At 51.2% G+C, this 19283-nt stretch overlaps 2 protein-coding genes across 8 annotated transcripts in view; one reads left to right on the plus strand and one right to left on the minus strand.

Moving 5' to 3' along the window:
* Positions 1-129: 129 nt before the first annotated feature.
* On the minus strand, positions 130-9922 carry ccdc66 (coiled-coil domain containing 66). The gene is given in 24 exon segments (XM_084706233.1): positions 130-916; positions 1375-1496; positions 1595-1716; positions 1751-1831; positions 1917-1969; positions 2170-2427; positions 2430-2525; positions 2528-2691; positions 2783-2890; positions 2979-3144; positions 4157-4318; positions 4775-4859; positions 5004-5239; positions 5459-5590; positions 6052-6177; positions 6360-6403; positions 6673-6767; positions 6874-7003; positions 7435-7843; positions 7962-7981; positions 8092-8150; positions 8434-8498; positions 9491-9528; positions 9812-9922. Coding segments are annotated over 22 exon segments (2778 nt in total). The 5' UTR covers positions 8445-8498; positions 9491-9528; positions 9812-9922; the 3' UTR covers positions 130-817.
* Positions 9923-10405: 483 nt separating this feature from the next.
* ip6k1 (inositol hexakisphosphate kinase 1) overlaps positions 10406-19283 on the plus strand; it is a 26788-nt gene continuing 17910 nt past the window's right edge. The window contains exons 1-3 of one of the 7 annotated variants that reach the window (XM_084706226.1): positions 10406-10624; positions 15454-15536; positions 15651-16076. The gene's annotated coding sequence lies outside the window, so the exon portion shown is untranslated. Of the gene's footprint in view, positions 10625-15453; positions 16125-16699; positions 16746-19283 lie in introns of those variants that run through there. The other 6 variants (XM_084706232.1, XM_084706225.1, XM_084706228.1 and 3 more) reach the window with 6 other exon arrangements.

Genomic DNA, 19283 nt, shown 5'->3' on the forward strand with positions numbered 1-19283 from the left:
AACAACAGGGAAGCTTTTACACATCATCAATGCATCACAATATCATGTTCACTGACTGATTTACCCAGTCTAATTTACTCTGGTTCCTTCTTTAGTACCTTAAACATCAGCAAAATGAGAAAACATGTATATAGAAAACTACTTTTATTTAAATTCAGACACCACAATACAATTAAATGAATTTAGCTAAATATTAGGAGTTGATACTTCATGGTCTAGTGGACATGAGGCATATTAGAATTATTTCAAAACACATTCAACGGCAACCAAAGGAACCCGCTATAGACTTCACATGATCACATTAAATAATGAGGTTATCACGGCACTACATTCAGACACTCCAATACAGCTCGTTACACTCTACAGCGTCTACACAAATACTGGAGGGAGAAGGGCAAGTGCGAGCGGGGCTGCCGACCCCTGCATCTCTGAGGGCTTCCAGAGCCCCGATCTGGGCCAAACCACGCTATCGGGTCACATTCGTCACCAAAGTAAAGTGCTGTTTGTTCCAGGTATGTGCCTCTGAGGATAACTAGTCACGCTGTTGACTTGGGAGGAGGAGATGGAGGAGGTGGGTTCTAGCAGTGGTGTCCGAACCCTGCTCCTGGAGACAGATCTTCCTTTCAGCACTAGTCCATCACACCTGATTCTGAAAAGCTGGTTGACGTGTTGAGTTGGGTGCTTGGAACATCTGGAGTTGAGGTGAAAACCCACAGGAAGGCATCTGTCCAGGAGCAGGTTTGGAGCCCGCTGGGTTCCAGAGTAAACACTGTCTTTGGGGACTGGCGGGGAGGAGGGGGTGGGCGCAGGAAGGGGGTCACATGTATTCAAGGGGAGGCGGCTGTTTCCGTTGCTCGTTGACCCTGAACAGAGGGTTGAGTCCGTTCTCCAATGCCCTCTGCTTCTGCAGCAAGCCCTGGGAACACACACAGCAGTCATCAGATCTGTCAACGCTGCCCCTGATGAGACCACCTCTGCTCTGAAGTCCGTCTACCGGCTTTCAGTCTCCTCCCTTCCAGCTAAGCCCTAACCCCTCCCCTTTTTCTAAATCAACCCTTCATTGGTCCAAACCTAGTGGTGTCTGAAACATGTCTGGGCGTGGGAAGTATCATACTGACATCAGTGACCTTGGAATAACTGCCAACTTGTGGAGGGCTCTGGCCTCGAACACTGGTTTTTTCGGGGCTTCCCGTTTTTGTGTGTGTGTGACATGCTCAGCCTGTTTACCTTTCTACCATCCCAAAGACACGTCTCCCCACACACCGGAGGCAATTATATATAACTGGTCACAGAACAGTGTTACAAATAATCATGCAGAATCCTGATTGGCTGCTGGTGTGCGTGAAAGGAAGGTGATTGGATGGCAGCCCCTACCTGGCGCAGCTCTGAGAGGCCCCTCAGGATGGCCTGCTGCCTCTCTCGGTTCTTCAGCAGCTCAGGGTTCAGAAGGGGGTCCCTAGGCACCCCGGGGGGCCCTGCTGTACTCCGGGGACCATCTGACACACACACACACACACACTTTATCAGGCTCTGAAGACCAGCGAGGCAGAATAAGTGGTGAGTTTCCAGGTTTCAGGATCCTGTGGGCTCTGACCTGGGTGAGCCTTCGTCTGGGGGTGACAGACTGTGGGGGGTCTGGAGAGGGGGGCCAGGGGGTCCAGATGGTACACCTCATCTGTCCTCACGTAGGGGACGAACTCTGATGGAGGCGGGGGGCTGTGGGTCTCCAGGGGGGGGCTGTGGGTCTCCGGGGGGGGGGCTGTGGGTCTCCGGGGGGGGGCTCTGGTTCTGGAGACGGTGCTTCACGGCTGGGACCGGAGGAGAGCGCCCCCTGGAAACACAAGTTGGCACTTTCTGCTGGGTCTCGAGGGGCTTAAGATTCTGACAACTTTATGACATTGAAGGTTTGGGCTTACCTCTCATTGTGGTTGGCTGGGAGGTTGGAAATGCTTCTGACAGATCTCTCCACCTTGACGACACAAACCAGTCAAACTATCAGATTGAATCAACCAACACAATCATCTAACAAAACTAAATATGAGGAAAACACCTTGAACATAAATCATCTTTAAAATAAATCGGTCAGAAGGTCACGAGAAAGTGAATCAGTCAGTGGATTTATGTTGGCGTCGATATTTCCCCTCCAACATCGACATTGTCTCCACCTACCTTCCGGGGTGAGCCTGCTCTGGTTTTGCCCTGGGTGGGGCTGGCCTGTCTGGGCAGGGGAGGGTGCAGGAGGGGGGCCTGGTGGTTCTGGTCTGGCTGGGGGGTTCTGGAGGCTGTGTTCCTCTCCACCAGGGTCATGAGCTCCATCTGCCTGCGGAGCCTCTTTTCCTGCCTGCTCTGCTGCAGGCCGGCTGGGTAGCGCTCCGACGCAGGGACGAAGCGCCGCACGGGCCGCTGGCTGTTCCACTCCGGCCGCCGCCCGCCCCCCGTGCACCCTGCGCCCCCACGTCTGCCCGGGCGAAGGCCTCATAGGGGTCCTCGCCTCCTTCCCCTCCGCCTCCTCTGTGGACGTTCTCCTTCCCGGCCCCCTGGCGTGGCTGAGCCTGTCTGGGGTCTCGTCTGGATCTTTTGGCGTTGGCAGGGGGAGGGGCCGGGGGAGGGGGCGGTACTCCACAGGGATGTCGGGGGTGTAGACGCCGTGTTCCTGCTGTGGTGGCGCGGGGGCGGGCCAAACGGAGGCCACTGTTGGAAGCACACGCATTCATGTCAACACACACAGGAAGGGATGTTTTCCTGAAAGTGTCTTTCAGAAACGCGCTGGACTTCCTCTTACCGGTCTGCACGGCCGTGTCCCTCCTGGGAGAAGCCGTGCTGACGGCCTCCTCTCTCCGCCCGGACGGCTCCTGCTGCCTGGGGCTGGGGGACTGCCTCGTGGGCAGGGCTGGGAGCACAAATGAAGCAAACCCATCAAAGTCTGCTTGGTGTGTACTGTTGTGAGGAACCTGGGTGGGGTGTGTTTGTTTTCCTACTCTGTGAGACGGTGGGGGGCCCCTCCAGCGAGCGGAGCAGGTTGGACACATCGTGGCCTTTGCGGGCCAGCTCCTTGATCCTGTGCCGGTGCTTATCCTTGGCTGCCTCCTCCTGAGCTCTCTGCACGCTCTGGTGCAGCTGCTCCGTCTGACGCTCCAGCAACTCCTGATGGGGGGGGGGGGAGGGGGAGGGGGGAGGGAGGGGAAGACAGGGGGGAGAGGGGAAGACAGGGGGGGGGGGGGAGAAGAGAGGGGAGGGTGGATGGGGGGGGAGAGGGGGAATGGGGAAGAGAGGAGGGGGAAGGGAAGTGGGATAGGCAAACCATCACTGAATTTTCATAACTTTGAGCATGAATGTTTCAGCTTATCATCCACATTGTAATAGAAAATGACTATTCTTTAATCTATATATAATATTCTATTCTATAATAAAACTATTATTGCTGAGGTTTTAACTTCTGTAAAGCTAGCATAACCTTTTGCCCTAAGACAGTATTGCTTAAGTTTACGTTTGCTGACAAACGTCTATTTTTTATCTAAATTTGACTGTTTAACCCTGATTGTTTTATTCCAGGGATTTTTTGCTGACAAGTTCTTCTTTCTTGTCTCAAGCTATGTTTTTAATATTGATCATCTGTATTAAGTTGTGCAACCCATTTCCTTTTTTACTTTCTTGGTTTTAGTCGAGTTCCTCTTTTGATAGACATGAACTGTTGAACTAATGATGTAACTGTCTGGAATAACTGGTTAAAAGAGTGCTCAGATCATGACACCTTTAGAGAGCCCTTCTAGTCCAGACATCATTTATGATCCTGTCCAGACATCAACTGCTCCTCCTTGATTTCAAGAATAAATAGATAAAGACAAATTCTTCTGAACTCAGACATTTAATCATAGAAATTCCACCACAACATACCCCAAGGTTTTATTTCAGATATGGAGGAAATTCTTATCTGACGTCTGGTGACCTTGAGAGGTAATTGACCTCAGCTTTGCATTTGTTTCAGTTTCAGCCTCATCACTCTGCAGTATATTCATGGATATATTTGCCAAGATATGTGTGTGTGTGTGTCTGTGTGTGCGTGCCTGTGCGTGTGCGTGCCTGTGCGTGTGCGTGGCTGTGCGTGTGCCTGTGTGTGTGTGTGCGTGTCTGTGTGTGTGTGTGTGGAGCCTCTCACCTCCTTCTGCTGGTGTCTCCTGGTGTCCTGCAGGTACTGCTGCTGCAGCTGTTGTCTCTCCAGCTCCACCCTCCTCTCCTCCTCCTGCTCCAACGCCACCCTGGCCGCCTCCTCCTGCTCCCGCTGGCGACGCCGCTCTTCCACCTGCGCCTCAATGGCACGCTGGCACACACGAGAGAGAGAGAGAGAGAGAGAGAGAGAGAGAGAGAGAGAGAGAGAGAGAGAGAGAGAGAGAGAGAGAGAGAGAGAGAGACACACACAAGGACAATAGTCACTAAGTTAGCTTTTTACGAATCCCTAGGGTTCCAGGGGTGTTGGTGAAGGGTTGGAGGGTGTGGGAGGTGAAGGGTTAGAGGGTGGAGGGTGTGAGTGAGGGAAGTGGAGGGTGGAGGGTGTGAGTGAAGGGTTGGAGGGTGGAGGGTGTGAGTGAGGGAGGTGGAGGGTGGGAGTGAGGGAGGTGGAGGGTGGGAGTGAGGGAGGTGGAGGGTGTGAGTGAGGGAGGTGGAGGGTGTGAGTGAAGGGTGTGGGAGGTGAAGGGTTGGAGGGTGTGGGTGGAGGGTGGGAGAAGAGGCAGCGTGTCCCTCCGTGTGGAAGGCTCAGGGCCAGGTGTCAGACTACCTGGTGCTCCTGCTGCTTGATCCTGTTCCTCTCCCTCTCCTCAATCTGCGCCGGGTCGAGCAGGGCAGTCATGGTGCGCAGGTGGCTGCACAACAACACAAGATATGCTGCGTCTTCCTTTTCCCCCCAAAACATGACATAAAGCCTGCCACATAGACACTACCAAGATGCCTCCTTGGGGGGAGGGCGGGTCAGTAAATGCTGAGTGGCTGGTCGTGTCGGGTCTCACCTGGCCCTCGGTGTAACTCCAGCGGTGTCCACGCTGGCTCGGCCCGTGCTGGAGGCCCCGGCGGTGCTGGAGGCCTCCCAGGCCGTGGACAGGGTCCCTGACAGCGTCCTGGGCTGGCTGAGGGAACTCAGCGCCTCCCACTCCCCCCTCTCTGCTGCCGGGAGAGGACGAGGCTGGGGCGGAGGCTTCATCTGGAGGGAGTCAAAGTGACTGGCCCAGTGTTCGTTATTCTCCCTCTAGAGGGAGGGATGGGGGGGGGGCGAGGGAGGGAGGGAGGTAAAACAACAGCGTGAGCAATGGCCGATCCAAGAGCTCCGCCAATGAATTCAATCAGTGTGGACCTGCTCTGGCGCTCAGACATACAGGGTGGCATCTTTAAAAAGACAGTTTCCTGATGGATTGATCACGTCACGCTGAAGGGGTACTCCTTCGGCCAGGGCTCTGGTCTGGGTTACCTGGTTGAGCAGCTGTTTCTCCTGCTTGTGTCGCAGCTTGTCGTCCTGTCTCTGCTGGTCCAGGTCCTGCAGCCAGGCGCGTTGCAGAGCCCTCTTCTGGACAAGGAAGGCATGGTCCGTTGGCGTGGCCTCCTGCCCAGCACACACGCACGCCAATCACAACATGCCCTTGGGAATGGAACCTCTCCTCTCTGTCCTCTAGACACTCCTGCATTCCCTCTAGCTGGGAAGCTAGGTATAAACTGGAGACACACAGTCGCTTTGATTTATGTTTTCACTGGAACTTCTTAATACATTAAACAGTCTTCCTCATGTCTATTAATTGGACATTGCGTCCGAGACGCTCTTATCCAAAGCGACTTACAGGAATTATACAGGGACATTCTCCCGAGGCAAGTAGGGTGAAGTGCCTTGCCCAAGGACACAATGTCATTTTGCAAGTCCAAGAATCGAACCGGCAACCTTCTGATTAATAGCCCGATTCCCTAACCGCTCAGCCATCTGACAGTGACAGTGGAGAACTTCCCCCCAATTTCTGTGTATCATGTATCTAAGATCTAATGTTTGTGTATCTCGTTCCAGCAGTTTCTTACCCCCAGTACGAAAGCAGATCGGATGGCAGCAGGCAGGTCTCTCTGTGCTGCCCACAGCACGTCCATGTCACCTGTCCCTGTTCTTCGCACACCCTCATCTGCTACCTGTCCACAGAGCAGCAGTCTCTGAGCACACAGTGGGGATGAACCGCGATATAAATCAAGCAAACCACAATCTGCTAGGAATGGGATTGTTATGAGCGCCGTGTTTTAGATAGATGACATGCAATTGTTTGTCGAGCGCAATTAAATAGGCCTTAAGTGGAACACCTATGAGAAGACTGACCCCATCTCGGAGTCGTTCTTACCTTTGGTGTCTTCCTCTGCTGCACCTTCATGGCCATCTGTTCATCTGATGGACAAATAAAACAGGACAGGGTTGTTTGTCATCACCTGAGAGACAAGTTGCATGGCCTAGCCTAGCATGTCATTGCACAGCATCCATCTACCTCTACCAAGTCAACTGTCTCTTACACTCTCAGCCCACTCCTTGGTTAGAGGTCTGTAGGCTTATGGAGTGAATCTGTTCCCTTCTCATCCATAATGCACGTAATGGCTGTGCGACCATAAGAGGTTCCAGTGAGAGAGTGAAACCAAACCCGTCCCCTGGTGCTCCTGTACCTAGCTCTCTCCTCCACTGGGCCTTCTGAGCCTCCAAGGCTTCCTTGTCCTTCTCGGTTTCTCCCAGGGAGGTGAAGAGGCCGTTCGTCACCCTCCTACACACAAGACACGGACACAAGGCACAACATGACATTACAGGTGCTGCGTATCATCTATTGTTTTGAGGGGCGAACGGTGCATTGTCCCTCATCCGAATCGTACTTGTCCTCCTGTGTCTTCTGTGCGATTCCATTCTGAGCGCCGGCGTTACTTTTCACGGGAAGGGTCTCTCTGTGGTCCACCGTCTTTGTGCCGTCGTTCAGGGGGACCTCCTGTGAGGACTGGGCAAACCCTGTGGGACATTCAGACAGGACCAGGTTAGAGGTATTACAGCCAAGCACGGCCAGGAAAAGACCTGGAACTTTGAATCACAGAACTACGTTTCCCACTGCTGTCTCCCTTCAACAGCAGGTGGGCGGGAGGTCGAGCAAGCACCACAGAACACAAAGTTTTCTATTGCCTGAGAGATTTACATTTACATTTAGTAAATGTAAAGCAGACGCTCTTATACAGAGAGACTTACAGTAAAGTACAGGGACATTTCCCCTGAGGCAAGTAGGGTGAAGTGCCTTGCCCAAGGACACAACGTCATTTTGCACAGCCAGAAATCGAAACGGCAACCTTCTGATTACCACCCCGATTCCCTAACCGCTCAGCCACCTGACTCCTGAGATCCTGCAAGCTGAGAGTCAGCTGCAGCGTTAGAGCAGCTGTTGGCCTCACCTGGTCTGGTCTGGCTGTGCGTGTTCCACTGCTGCTGCGTGCTGCCAGGGGAAGCTTTGCTGATGGAGCTGAGGATGTGGTGGATCTGGTCGCTCGTCAGGCACACAGTGTCCTTTTCTGCATCTGGTGACCCGTCTCTGATGCTTGGTCCGCGTCGATCTGATGGCTGTACTCTGGACACTCTTTTGGTGCGGTTCTCTGCGGCATCTCTGCCCCTTTGTTTGGAGGGGTTGGGTGCAGCTGGTGAGACGTCGCTCTTGGTGACCTCCGTTTTGGGGGCGGTGGCCTTGATCCTGGTCTCTCTGTCTCTTCGCTTCCCTTGCACTTTCGATAGGTCTTCTGACCCTGGCTCTTTCGAAACTTGATGCTTTGAATTGAGAACATTCTGAGGTCTGTGCTTGGATAGTATCTTTTATGGGCAAGAAAAAAGGAATCAAATAAAAAATCTAAACAAAATTCTATGGAATGTATGGAATCAGTGTGCCACCTTGTGAAGAGTAACTAACGTAATGCCAGGACATACTTACCGTATTTGGATTCTTAGAACCTGCAATGACATGAATTATTTTTATAATGCACAATCAAACCAACAAAGTGTCCACATTTTTATTAAGATCAGCGCAGGGTCCAAATTCTGAAGCTAATATGTGAGTTTACCGTTATTTATTAATTTCAGCCGGGGTTTTCCATTTTCCAGTTCGAACATCAGGCCATCTCTGTTCCCCACAGACAGAAACATGAAATTACTGTGGCTAGCAAGCTCAGTTTGAGTGACAACAAGTGTCAGACAACGGGACAATATGCGGGACTCATTTGGTTGTAACTGGGGTTTTAATTTTGGTTTGGTATAGGAAAGTATACGAGTAGTTTAATAACTACGTTAACATTTACAAGATTCCTCAAGCGTGGATAACCTTAACGTTAATGCTAACCAAGCTAGGTCTAGCTATTTTAGCCATAATAACCTCGCTTGTACAAGAATATGTAAAATAGACTCACCCAAGATTCATTTTAGCTGACAGCGTTCATTGACCTGAGTTGTAAGTCGTCGGAACTCTTGTTTACTATTTAATGAGAAACATATTTAGATAATTGGCTCTATTTAGGCCACAAACCGCTAAGTATAACATTGCTGTGACAGCACTTCCTGGTATGTTTATTGTGTACGTTGGTTGCTGACAACGACCAACAAGAGCTTCCGTGATTGGCTACATGGTTATCTGTGTGCATTAATCAGCGAATCACAATCTATTTTCAAAGTAGGTCTGCAACAGAACGAATAGAAGGATAGAACTACGGGGAATAAAAACGGCCACATTCCACGCAAAATATGCAGGTCCAGGAAAGCGTTTTTTAAATTGGAGGATGGAATAAAACAGATAGCCTATAACGTGTCCTAATTTCTTTGTAGATTGATTATTATATTGCAGTACTCAGCCTTGATTTGTTTAAGCTATGAAATGCCCGACTTCGTGCAAGCAATCTATAGGGAGCTCTGCCCTTTTTCTCTCTATTGCTCTGCAATAGGGCTGTACACGTTATGCTACATAAAACACTAGAATTGTAAAAAAACAAACATGCAAACAACGACTGAAAGTTAGCAAGTAAGAACATCTATCTACATTAGTTGCACATTTAATCGTCATGCATCATGGAATTATGACAGGGCATATCCATATTAGATAACTAGCTAACTGGACGTAAAGTCTGCTACATAAAAAAATACTAAGTCGATTTATTTATATTTGTTAAGTTACTGTTGACTCATAGCAATTCGATTTTCTTTGTCATCATAGTAGCTAGAAGGTTTGATCCAGTGGCCATAATAATCTTTACTTGTACACCGCACTGTTTTGTACGTTTTAATTATTGTACAAACTTGTCATCATGCGGGTGAATATTAAATAATTTATCACAGCAGGTGATTTAAGCCTTTACACAGAGATGGAAAAAGAAGTACAAATACTTCCTTACTGTACTATTTCACAATTTATTTTACTGACAACTTACTTTTAACCTCTTAAAATGTATACACACATATCTATCTATACCTTACATTTTCAAGCCAGGCTCGTTACTTTAGCTTCTCCGAAGCTATGGGGCAGGTAGAAAGCAACAAGAAGAATATAAAAAAACAAAAACAAACGTTGGCATCACGTTGGCATCATTCATGACTCATGAGTACTTATGGACTCTACTTCACTACTGTACTCTATTGTACTCTGCTTTACTCTACGATTTTAAGATTAATCAAAGGTTGAACAAATTATTTTGAAAAAAAGTTTCTAAAGGTTCAAAAATATTGATTGATCATATGATGTTAGGTCCAGTTTCCAGCGTGACACTTAAGTATATCTCAGATCCCACACTTCTTTACCTTAACAACTTGAGTGAAATAGTGTAGTCAGAACTGTTTTGTGTGTAGCCTCTGTACTTTTGCCATCTCTGCCATTAGCTAGCCTACACATGATTACGCCATCGAAGTAGTTTGTCTACATTACAGCGACTACTACACTCTAAATTAACCTGACGTTGACACACGCGTTGTCCACCAGTAGATGGCAAGAGTGTCTCAAACGTTTCAAAATAATAAGACGAGCTCTGGTTGTCATCATGGTCGCTGTTAGCGTTTTATTTTTTTATTTTTTTTACAGTTGCTAGATTTAAAAAAAAAACATTTGTTCCCCACTTAAAATAGTTTACTTCAGTTTCGATTATGTGAGATAAGCAACTACTTAGCACACTACTACTAGCTAGCAAGTGTTTGTGGACAGGGGTTGGTTGATCCATCGACACACGCACTCATAGCGAGTGAACGGGGAAGAACGGATGAACGGGGAAGTTGGCTAGCTAGCGTGTAACCGAAACGTTAGCCGTGCTGCCATTACTATGTTCTGAGTCACGGCCCAGGGACTCCTAACGATTTGTATTAGTACAACTATTCCATTTGTATTATATTAACACAACTAGCGTAGCAGTATGGTAAGAGAAATACATGACAAAAATGCCTATTTGTTACGCTGGTCCTCTGGCTTCATATCATTCCATGGTTGTTTTTCCCGGACGGAGCTGGCTTGACAGCTAGCTAACTAACGTTAGCAAAGTCTCCGCGAGAAAGATTGTCCTATTCGTCCTCCAATCGCTGGTGATTTCCACTTGCTTTAATCGTCAAGGCGAGTGCTGATATCAGGTAACGTTATATGTACATCTTGTCTAGCTAAGTTATGTTTGTGATTATGGTGTGTTATAGCTACTACGTTAAGCTACATTGACATTCATATGACTGGGGCATCACGCTGCTTAGTCCTATAAATATTTGCCATCTTCCGAAGCGATACTAAGCTTGTAGCTCTAATTGTTCTTTGTGAGACTGTTTTATTTCGAAAACATAGCTAATATTGCTAGAGCTAGCTGACAGGTCGCTAGCTGAGTTTTGTGTGTACTAATGCTACCATTACTGTAGTACTAGTGTCAGTTGAAAATGTCACATTGTATTGTTATGCTGTTATAGAAAACGAGGTGTTTGCTCGACTGAGTGTACTACTGTACACAACATAGCTGGCTTACACGTTATAATTATAATAGCCAACTGTTTCTAGCAACGCTATGCTACCTCAAAGGATGTCGTTTGTGTGAAAGAAAGATACATGAAAAGATTCCTAGTTATGCACAGTTATCGCTCATTTATTGTAGTCATTTGTATGGTACCTGCTAACTAACGTTTTTGAAGTATGTAAACTGTTCATTAAACGTTACTAAGGACCGCTAATAAGAGGAAAATAGAATCCATGGCCATCCTTAGCGTTGTGGACCTATGGTCATTACGTAATACTGTACGCATCGGAGGAAAAATGTGACTTCATCCGACTCATTTTTCCTTAGCTATTTGAAGGTCTCTACTGACACATGCACGGCTGAAACGGTCTTTCAGTCTGTCCTCCAGACTTATGATTCAAAATATATGTACTAATAATCAGACCTAAGCTATTTAATCAATGTTCACATTTAGAGACCACCGAAATAAGAGCCAGGTTGATTGTTTTGACAGCCTTGCCATTCAGAGGACCAGAATGGAACACGGTCTTGTTTTGTTGGTCATATAATTGAGCATATTATTATTGTTATTATTATCGGCTCACTGTGTTTAGCAGCTGTTTGCTTGATGTCAAGGGACACCTGTCACTGTGCAGTTCACTGTGATCGCTCTGTGGTGACTTTGGTCACATACACGCTGCTTTTATGTGGAGTGCAAAAGACTCCACATTACATACATCGTTTCCGCCTCTTAAAAGTAAACCTGTGCATTCACAAGAATGCCTCTCATCATCCATGGCATCTTCTGGTTGCCTTAGCTCAGGGTGGATCGCCTGTTATTTTTGAGGGGGGACATACTCCCCTCCCTCCACGTCTTGACGGTGTTTTCAAAATAACAGTGCTGGGAGGGGGGACACGGACAGGGGAGACACGCTGTGCACATCGGTAGGGCGGACGCCACGCGGAGGACAGGTGCAGAAGACACTCCCACCCTCCTGAGGCGATGTGAGAACCTGTCGGGCAGACTGATGGTGTCGGGGGATCTGTCTGTGGGACTCTGGACTCCAGCTCAGTCACCCTGCAGCACGCTAGGGACAGATGTTTAGCCACGGAGCCTGCTGGGGAGACTGCAGCCTGGGGCTGTCAGGGTCTTCTGTCACGGACTCCATCCAGCATGAGACAGTGTCTGCCCTTAACGTGGAGGGACTGGCAAGTGGACCTGGATGGGTACAAATCTTTATCACCCCCCCACGTAGTAACGGTTTGATTGCCGCGTGAATAAAAACATCAACAATAACAAGAGCATGTGGCGTTTGACCCCTGAGCAAGGTCAGACTGCTTCCCAGGCCAGGCTGATAGGGGAACACGGTGTTCGTGAGCTAGATCACGAAGCTCTCTGCAAGCTGTCAGGACTTCTGACATGGCTGCTAATGTCCGTCCGTTGGCCTGTCACCACCCCCCTGACCCCTAAAACCAGGGGCTGGCACGAGGCAATTCCTGTCCTCATCTGTCAACATCTGTCACCTTCTCACTGTGGCTCTGTCACACATGGGATCCTCGTTTTCCCCCCTGCCCCCCCCCCCCCCCACCTCCCACTCCCTTTCTCTTTCTGGAGGTCAACGATTCCACACACGCGCGTTGGTTCGTTATAGAGCGCACACACACACACACACACACACACACAGTTGTGTTTTCAGGCACACTCACACCGTACGTATGAACACACATTGTGTCTGCTGGGTGACCCCTCTCCAGTGTGCTTGGTGTTGAAATCACGACGCGGATGCTTTAGGTTGCCCTGGAGACTATGGGATCCAGGGTGTGGCAGGACAGATAGGAGAGACTGTGAAGTGTGATAGTGGCTGTTCTCAGTGTCAGCACAGCTGTCTTTAGTGACGATACCCCTTATTTACACACTCTGTGCGGCTGTATTTCAAACAGTTAAAAGTCTTGTTCAGCAATGATAAGGCCAACGTGCTGATATGGCAACTCCTTGTAGGAAGATCTCGACGTGACCTTGATATGGTTTATGAAGGCCAGAAGGCTTGGTGTCAGCTAAAATGTGACGTTCTAAAGGCAGTGCCTGGGTAGTGTTGTGAGAACTTCCGGTTTCTAAAGGCGTGTTCGTATTCCAAACTCGGCGCTTCTGAATGAAAATGACGTGGTGTCTTAACGTGAAAGTTTGGTAATCTAGCTGATTATGTTATATGCTTGTTATAGTTGTTTTCAAACTGAAGTTTTAGCTGGCTGTAGGTCTATTTCCCCAAGCCTACCAGGGCACTAACACCCATTAGGCTGGCAGGCCTACCCACAGCCGCCAACCCCTCCTCCAATCTAAATATTTAACTTAATCCCTGAGCGCATGCAGCCAGGACAGTGTCAGGGCCAGCAGCCGGTTTGTCATATTTTCCAAGATGTTTGGCTCACTGTCTGTTCTTCCTCTTTCCTGGACCCGAGTTGTGCCGGCCCTCCAGGATTGCCCAGTCAACATGGTTTTAAGTTATTACATCCATTCACACGCTATGAATCGAAATATCTAAACAGCCCAAGATCCATTAACATTTAGTCATTTAGCAAACGCTCTTATCCAGAGCGACTTACAGTAAGTATAGGGACATTCCCCCGAGGCAAATAGGGTGAAGTGCCTTGCCCATGGACACAACGTCATTTTTGGCATGGCTGCGTATCGAACCGGCAACCCTCTGATTAGTAGCCCAATTCCCTAACCGCTCAGCCATCTGACTCCCTTATCCTCTCTCCTCCTCGCACTCTCCTGCTGTATTTCCTGCTGTCTCATGTGATGCCGTCAGACAGGGGTGCTTGGTTGTGTTGCACATAGGGGCTTGGAGTGTGGAATAATGAGTGTTGTATAGATTATTTAATAGTTTGTCAATGTGGCCATGAACCGTTCATGCATAGTTTTGTAGGTTAAACTCAGCTGCAGATGGGACAGTATTGCTTGTTGCTGTTTCAGACTCATTGTGTCCCAGGTCAAGGCCTACATCTACCAGATTTGTTGTGTGTGTTTATAAACGTGTATACGTGTGTGCTTCTGAATGGGTTAAAGCTCCCTTGCATCAGTGATTCACGGTTAGCCATCTAAGGAACAGACAGCGTCAGCCTTTAGCCAACCAGGAGCCTGAACAGCCTGACAGGATGCAGTGGTATCTCCCAGCCTGACAGGGTGCAGTGGTATCTCCCAGCCTGACAGGATGCAGTGGTATCTCCCGGCCTGACAGGATGCAGTGGTATCTCCCGGCCTGACAGGATGCAGTGGTATCTTCCGGCCTGACAGGATGCAGTGGTATCTCCCAGCCTGACAGGGTGCAGTGATATCTCCCGGCCTGACAGGATGCAGTGGTATCTCCCAGCCTGACAGGATGCAGTGGTATCTCCCAGCCTGACCGGATGCAGTGGTATCTCCCGGCCTGACCGGATGCAGTGGTATCTCCCGGCCTGACAGGGTGCAGTGGTATCTCCCGGCCTGAGAGGATGCAGTGATATCTCCCGGCCTGACAGGATGCAGTGGTATCTCCCAGCCTGACAGGATGCAGTGGTATCTCCCAGCCTGACAGGATGCAGTGGTATCTCCCAGACTGACCGGATGCAGTGGTATCTCCCGGCCTGACCGGATGCAGTGGTATCTCCCGGCCTGACAGGGTGCAGTGGTATCTCCCGGCCTGAGAGGATGCAGTGATATCTCCCGGCCTGACAGGATGCAGTGGTATCTCCCAGCCTGACAGGATGCAGTGGTATCTCCCAGCCTGACAGGATGCAGTGGTATCTCCCAGCCTGACAGGGTGCAGTGGTATCTCCCAGACTGACGGGCCATCCAGAAAGCTGGGAGATGTGGCAAGCGCACGTCTAATATAGCCCCGGGTTCAGGGATGGCTGCTCGGGCTACACATGCCTTCTGTGTTGAGTCCGTGCTCCAGAATAGATCCTATAAACTCTGGCTTGCTGGGATGCTGTCACCTTGTCCATGGTATCTGCTGACTGCTGTCCTGGTCTTCTTCACCTGGTGTGGAGCAAAGTATTTACTACTGCTTGACAGCCTTTGGACAAAGACCCAGGGCTGGGGGCCCAAGCTACAGACTGATCACACGTACTGTTGTTGACTCACCATGGCCCAGCCCGTGGAACTTCCCCCTAAGAGACCCTCTAATCATAGGTCCTCTAAATCCTACAGGGACGTAGGTTAAAATTAGAACCACTACATTGCCTGCATGGCCAGTCAGTGAGGCAGCCAGGCAGGGCAGCCAGCCAGCCAGCCAGCCAGCCAGCCAGTTAGAAAGTAGTGTTTGCTGTGACAGTCTAATCTGTCCTCTTGTGTCTCAGCTTGTCCAACAAACAGACGAGGAAAGAGGCTTAGCAGGGTCACCTCTCCCTCCCTTCCTCTCCATCGCACGTTCTCTCTCTCACTTTCTCTTCTCTCTCCCTCTCTCCTTCCTTCCCTCCCTCCCCGAATTTCTGGGACTCATCCAGGGCCATGGTCTAGCCGTGTGTGGGACTATAGAAGCTCCTTGGTGTCCGAGCCTGCAACTTCTGCGTTTGTAACCCAACACCAGGTGTGTGTCCCCGCTGTGTGTGTGTGTGTGTGTGTGTGTGTGTGTGTGTGTGGAGTAGCCGGTGTGTCCGTGGTGCTCGAGGGATACCTCTCTCCGTTACTGCCCGGCTCCCAGCGACGCTGGCCATGTGCTGAGAGAGGGAGACGCTAGCCGTGTGCTGAGAGAGGGAGACGCTGGCCGTGTGCTGAGAGAGGGAGACGCTGGCCGTGTGCTGAGAGAGGGAGACGCTGGCCGTGTGCTGAGAGAGGGAGACGCTGGCCGTGTGCTGAGAGAGGGAGACGCTGGCCGTGTGCTGAGAGAGGGAGACGCTGGCCGTGTGCTGAGAGAGGGAGACGCTGGCCGTGTGCTGAGAGAGGGAGACGCTGGCCGTGTGCTGAGAGAGGGAGACGCTGGCCGTGTGCTGAGAGAGGGAGACGCTGGCCGTGTGCTGAGAGAGGGAGACGCTGGCCGTGTGCTGAGAGAGGGAGACGCTGGCCGTGTGCTGAGAGAGGGAGAGCAGATCTCTGGACGGAGGAGCCCTGGGTTGGAGAAGAGGACAAGGTAAACATCTGTGACTGCCTGCCTGCCTGCCTGTCTCAGGATGACAAGGTAACCGTGAGGAGAGCGGGGTCCTAGTTCTCTCTGCTGTCAGTAGCATAGTCCTATACAATAGCATGTTGTTTACTGTACTGTATTCCACACTCTACAGTCAGTATGCTAGATGGGGGTGGATTGACTTGTGTGGCCTGGACTGGTTAGAGGTGGAAGAGAGTGTGTGTGTGTGTGTGTGTTTGGCTGGACTAGACAGGTGAGAGAGTGTGTGTGTGTGTGTTTGGCTGGACTAGACAGGTGATGGAGTGTGTGTGTGTGTGTGTGTGTTTGGCTGGACTAGACAGGCAGACAGGCAGACAGACAGACAGACAGACAGACAGGCAGACAGGCAGACAGGCAGACAGACAGACAGACAGGCAGGCCGTCTGGCCAGTCTGTGTGGACGTGTCCTGGAGGGCTTAAACTGAGTTATCAGTCTCCCTCATTCACAGTCAGGAGCTGCTCTGGTGTGTGGTCTGTTTGTCAGGTACTTGGCAACCAGACGGAGATGTGTGCTTTCCTTTGCAACAGGGAGATGTAGTTCTTCCTGCCTAGCCTGGGAGATGTAGTCATATTCCTGCCTAGCCTGTTTGGGCTCCCTCGCAGAGTGTCGACAATGCATTTCCGTGTGCCAAAGAGGTCAGTGAGAACCTGCTTGTTTTGTGGGTGTCAGGCGCTTTCCTCGAAGACCTCATTCTTCTTGGGGCTTTCCCATGCATCGCTAACGGATGGAAATAGCTGCTAATCTGGAGCTGCTGTTGTCCCAGTGTCAGGGAGCTAGCTTGCGCTGCGCCCTACACCCCCCCCCCCCCTCCCCGCACACTGGTGATGTAAGGGCTACTTAGAGCTCTTCAAATCTCATTTACTGATGAGAACTCAACCCACATTGGAAAACAACTTACAGAGGGCCGGGACAGGACGAGACAGGGCAGATTAATGTGATGGAGTTGTTTGTTATTTAGAAGAGATTTCCTAGTGGTTCCAGGGGCGCTCTAGAACCCAGCACTTAGCAGCCCAACGCTATTCTACTGTGAGAGGTGGAGGGAGGGAGGGGGGAGGGGAGGGGGGTGGGGGGGGGGATGGAGGGGGGGAGGAGGGAGGGAGTTAGTGGTTTGAAAAAGAGTAAGTGATGTTCATACGATTCTAAATATGGATAAGTGTGTAAGTGATGTTTTTCTTAATATGGATTTCGTCAAAAGGTTTTTGAAACTGGACTGGGCCTGGCTTCTTTGTGCTGCTTTTTTACATCTAAAACCCCAGTGGACACTAACTAATCATCAACATTGTATCCAGATCTAGTTGTGTTCCAGCCCAAAGCTGTGTGTTCTCCTGGGAGACATGCTGCAGGGGGAGCGGGAGGATGTTGACTGTTCAAGTCACAGCAGTCAGATCTGGCCTCGTCTGTTAGACTGTCAGAGCTGTTCTCCAGTGCTGCTGGGACGTGTGTGTGTGTGTGTGTGTGTGTCTGACGGGCCTGTACGCTGTAAGGGCAGCATCTGTGGCCCCGGGCAAATAAACGTCATGTTCATTCAGTTAGCCAGGACAGGGATATGCCCACAAACACACATGCACACAGATACACACACACACACACACGCACACACACACACACAGATGGATCCCTGGAGAAGGACTGCAGTGCTCCCTAGCAGGCTGCTTGCTGTGGGAACACCATGTGGACAGACATTCATCCTGACGATCCATGGAGGAGAAGGCATGCAGACACACACACACACACACACACACACACACACTCACTCACTCATACAAACACACGCACTCACACAGACACACACTCACTCATGCATACAAACACACACAACATACACGCTTTACATTGTACTCATGCAATACACCGTCCAAATGTCGTGTCTGTGTGCTGTGCTGTGCGTGCGTAACGTCAACAACACCCCCTGCTAGCGAGGTGGACAGCGTCACCATGCCGACGTCCTCGCTGCAGCGGTGAGGACGAGCCAGGCTCGTCGTAACAATGCAGCAATGCCCTCAGCAGTGTGACGTCCTCAGGTCTCAGTCGTGAGGCGACCCTCCCCCCTTCCATACCTCCCCTTCCATACCTCCCCCCTTCCCTCCCCCCTCCCTCCCCCCTCCCTCCCCTGGCAGTGATGACTCATCCGTGGGCCTTGTGTTAATCCTGCCTGAGCTCTCTTCTCCACACACCCTACACAGGGTGGATCTCCACAGCCTCTCTGGGAGGGCGGGGGGGGGGGGGGGGGTATCAGAGGAGCCGGGGTTTGTTGTGTAGCCTCCTCCAGACCCCCTCCTCCTCCAGACCCCCTCCTCCTCCAGACCTCCTCCTCCAGACCTCCTCCTCCTCCAGACCCCCTCCTCCTCCAGACCCCCTCCTCCTCCAGACCCCCTCCTCCTCCAGACCTCCTCCTCCAGACCCCCTCCTCCTCCAGACCTCCTCCTCCTCCAGACCCCCTCCTCCTCCAGACCTCCTCCTCCAGACCCCCTCCTCCTCCAGACCTCCTCCTCCTCCAGACCCCCTCCTCCAGACCTCCTCCTCCTCCAGACCCCCTCCTCCAGACCTCCTCCTCCAGACCCCCTCCTCCAGACCTCCTCCTCCAGACCCCCTCCTCCTCCAGACCTCCTCCTCCTCCAGACCCCCTCCTCCTCCAGACCCCCTCCTCCTTCAGGCCCCCTCCTCCAGACCTCCTCCTCCAGACCTCCTCCTCCAGACCCCCTCCTCCTCCAGACCTCCTCCTCCAGGCCCCCTCCTCCAGGCCCCCTCCTCCAGGCCTCCTCCTCCAGGCCCCCTCCTCCAGACCCCCTCCTTCAGGCCCCCTCCTCCAGACCCCCTCCTCCTCCAGACCCCCTCCTCCTCCAGACCCCCTCCTCCTCCAGACCCCCTCCTCCTCCAGACCCCTCCTCCAGGCCCCCTCCTCCTCCAGACCCGCCCCTCCTCCAGGCCCCCTCCTCCTCCAGGCCCCCTCCTCCAGACCCCCTCCTCCAGGCCCCCTCCTCCAGGACACCAGAGGAGGAGGAGGAGGAAGGTGCAGAAGCCACAGCTGTGATGAAGACGTTGCTTTCACAGTGGGGTGTTTATCAGATGTAGTGTCCTGGGGGCCGTGAGAGAGCTGATGGCCGGTGGGGGGGATCTCTCCTCTTGCAGTCATCCATCAGATGACTGTCTGTGTGTGTGTGTGTCGGTGTGTG

Source organism: Hypomesus nipponensis, chromosome 9 (assembly GCF_054491055.1).
Source record: "Hypomesus nipponensis isolate SF chromosome 9, ASM5449105v1, whole genome shotgun sequence".
Classification (NCBI taxonomy): Eukaryota; Metazoa; Chordata; class Actinopteri; order Osmeriformes; family Osmeridae; genus Hypomesus; species Hypomesus nipponensis.